We start from the raw sequence: 2,500 nt of genomic DNA, 5'->3' as shown, positions 1-2,500 counted from the left end.
CTATATGTTGCAGTACCTCCCGTTGATGGACGAATCAAAGTACGATGGAGCAAAATACTCAAGAGTTGAGGACGTGGGTGCAGCAACTGAAGATGATGCAAGAGCAGTTCGTGGGGCCACAAATGCAAATGCCTCAAGAAGAAAGTGGTCAAGCATGAGATCATGAAGAAACAAAATCACTGAATTTTGGTAGATGCTTGCTGAAGTAGTTGTCATTCAATAATAATAATAATAATACTAGTTTTTAGAGTCAGAGAAAATGTGAAAACCAAAAGCTAGTCCTATTTCATTTTTAGGTCGATGGGGAAAGGCGTAGACAATCAGACAGACAACCCTAACACGCACTTTTGTTCTAATGTCGTAAACTCCAAAAGACCACGGAATTTATCAGTCTCAGTTTTATTCCAGACTAACTAGATGAGAAATTATTGTGACATGTTTTGGCAATCATTATCGACATCTGTGCTAATGCAGAACAACGCAATATCTTTTTCCCTTTGGCATCAGTCAATATTGTTTAGAATATTCATTAGTATAAAACAATTGCTACAATAATTAATTACTTTGCGAAGTAAAATATAAACAAACTCGACAAAGTTTGACAATCGTTAGCTTGCGATCATAAGCAGAACGTTTTCCAAGATTTTGTAGGCACTAGCAGTAGTTTATTTCGGAGACCTAAATCGAAATCCAGTGTGATCATCACCAAGTATTCGGTATGATCGATGCTGGCTTTTTAATCCTACTACAACAGCGGCATCGAAAAGTGGTAGAAAAATATCCTGTTGATTGAGGAGGAAACAAAATATATTCAGGAGAGGAATCATACGGCAAGTGGCTTAAGATTACATCGAGTCACGTAGGTGTGGCATGAAAGAGAAGATGTTGGAGTATTATTAGGCTTTATCAGGGTGTATAAACACTGGTTAACTCAGTAAGTCCTTGCTTAATAGTGGCCTAGCTAAACAATTGAGGGGGAAACAAAATATATCCAGGAGAGGAATAATACAGCAAGGGGCTTAAGATTATACCAATTTACGTATGTGTGGCACGAAAGAGATGTAGGAGTATTAGTACGCTATAATCAGGGTGTATAAACACTCCTTAACTCAGTGAGTCCTTGCTTAATAGTGGCCTGGCTAAACATAATCGGTCATTTGGCTTCTCCTCTTAATTGAGGGGAAAACAAAATATATCCAGGAGAGGAATAATACAGCAAGGGGCTTAAGATTATTTCAACTCACGTATGTGTGGCACGAAAGAGATGTGGGAGTATTAGTACCCTATATCAGGGTGTATAAACACTCCTTAACTCAGTGACCCCTTGCTTAATAGTGGCCCAGCTAAACATAATCAGTCATTTGGCTTCTCCTCTTAATTGAGGGGGAAACAAAATACATGTAGGAGAGAAATCATCATTTTTTAGAAAGGAAGCTCGCGAACTCTTTTTATGTTTATTCAAACATACTATAGTTGTAAAAGAAGACTTGTCATTGTTGCACTTTAAAGTGCTTTGCTATTAACCTTTAGGGTTTTAAGATGTTAATCTCCGCTTACTTGCTTGGAACGGAACCGCAATTTCAGCTTTGGCTTACTCACGGCTTTCAAAAAGACCTTCGACGATGCGAGCAAAGTGATTTCGTTCTAAAGTTACCTACATATAATTTCAAGAAAAAAGTACAAAACTTGAGGAAATTCCCAAAAAAATGAAAAAATATATAATTAATATAAATAGTGGGACCTGATAGACAAACTGACGTAACAGTGTAAACATTCATTAGAGTCAATCAGTCAAATTAAAGTAAATTTGGTAAACGAAACGGTCATGTGCTGTCTTGTCTGTAAATGAAACTGCCCTATGAAATGAATTTATACATTAAATACGGGTTATAGACAAAAGAGGGAAGTGACTCTCGCTTTTACCTGGACAATTCAAACCAAAAGATCATTTTACAGTTCTGTGCTAAGTTTCCAGGCCTTTGAAAGAAAACAAGGCTGGAGTTGACCTTCCTTTGATACAATCCCCATTGATTTCTTTATGTAAATCATGTTGTTGTAATGCTGACGAGTTTCTATTTACATAAGAAAAGCTGTTTGGTTTGAATCAAAGCAAGGTCAACTCCAGCCTTGCTTTTATTCCAAGGCCTGGTAACTGAGCACAGAGCTGCAATAGTCTTTTCGTGGTTAGTTTTTCTCATTTGCATTACAATGTAGTTTAACGTGGAGGCGAGGCAATTTCGGGCTATTTTGTAGTTTTAACTCGAAACTACCTCGCATACAGGTTAGATTGCATTGAAATGCAAATGAGAAAAACTAACCGTGAAAAAGGCTATTAGACACCTCAAAGGGATTCGAACCCAAGACCTCTGCGCTAACCAACAGAGCTATGAAGCCATCTACTTAAGAGCAGGTCAATTTGTTTGGTTTAATTGTTTCCATGAAGGACTCGATGAATGAAGTGAATGTGTATTTGAAGTGCCACTTTGAATTAAAGGATCTT

General features: G+C 37.4%; 1 protein-coding gene and 1 long non-coding RNA gene across 2 annotated transcripts in view; one reads left to right on the top strand and one right to left on the bottom strand.

Moving 5' to 3' along the window:
- LOC138040967 (tyrosine kinase receptor Cad96Ca-like) overlaps nucleotides 1-2,398 on the top strand; it is an 18,147-nt gene extending 15,749 nt beyond the window's left edge. The window contains exon 9 of the mRNA XM_068886702.1: nucleotides 14-2,398. Within this exon, the coding sequence (XP_068742803.1) occupies nucleotides 14-166 (153 nt within the window). The 3' untranslated portion in view covers nucleotides 167-2,398. The remainder of the gene's footprint in view (nucleotides 1-13) is intronic.
- Nucleotides 1-2,500, bottom strand: part of LOC138040979 (uncharacterized) — a 239,894-nt gene that overhangs the window by 29,791 nt on the left and 207,603 nt on the right. The window lies entirely within an intron of this gene.

The sequence above is a fragment of the Montipora capricornis genome, chromosome 3, assembly GCF_036669925.1.
Source record: "Montipora capricornis isolate CH-2021 chromosome 3, ASM3666992v2, whole genome shotgun sequence".
Taxonomy (NCBI): domain Eukaryota; kingdom Metazoa; phylum Cnidaria; class Anthozoa; order Scleractinia; family Acroporidae; genus Montipora; species Montipora capricornis.
The sequence above is the reverse complement of the archived record's forward strand: the minus strand, read 5'-3'. Positions and strand labels throughout refer to the sequence as shown.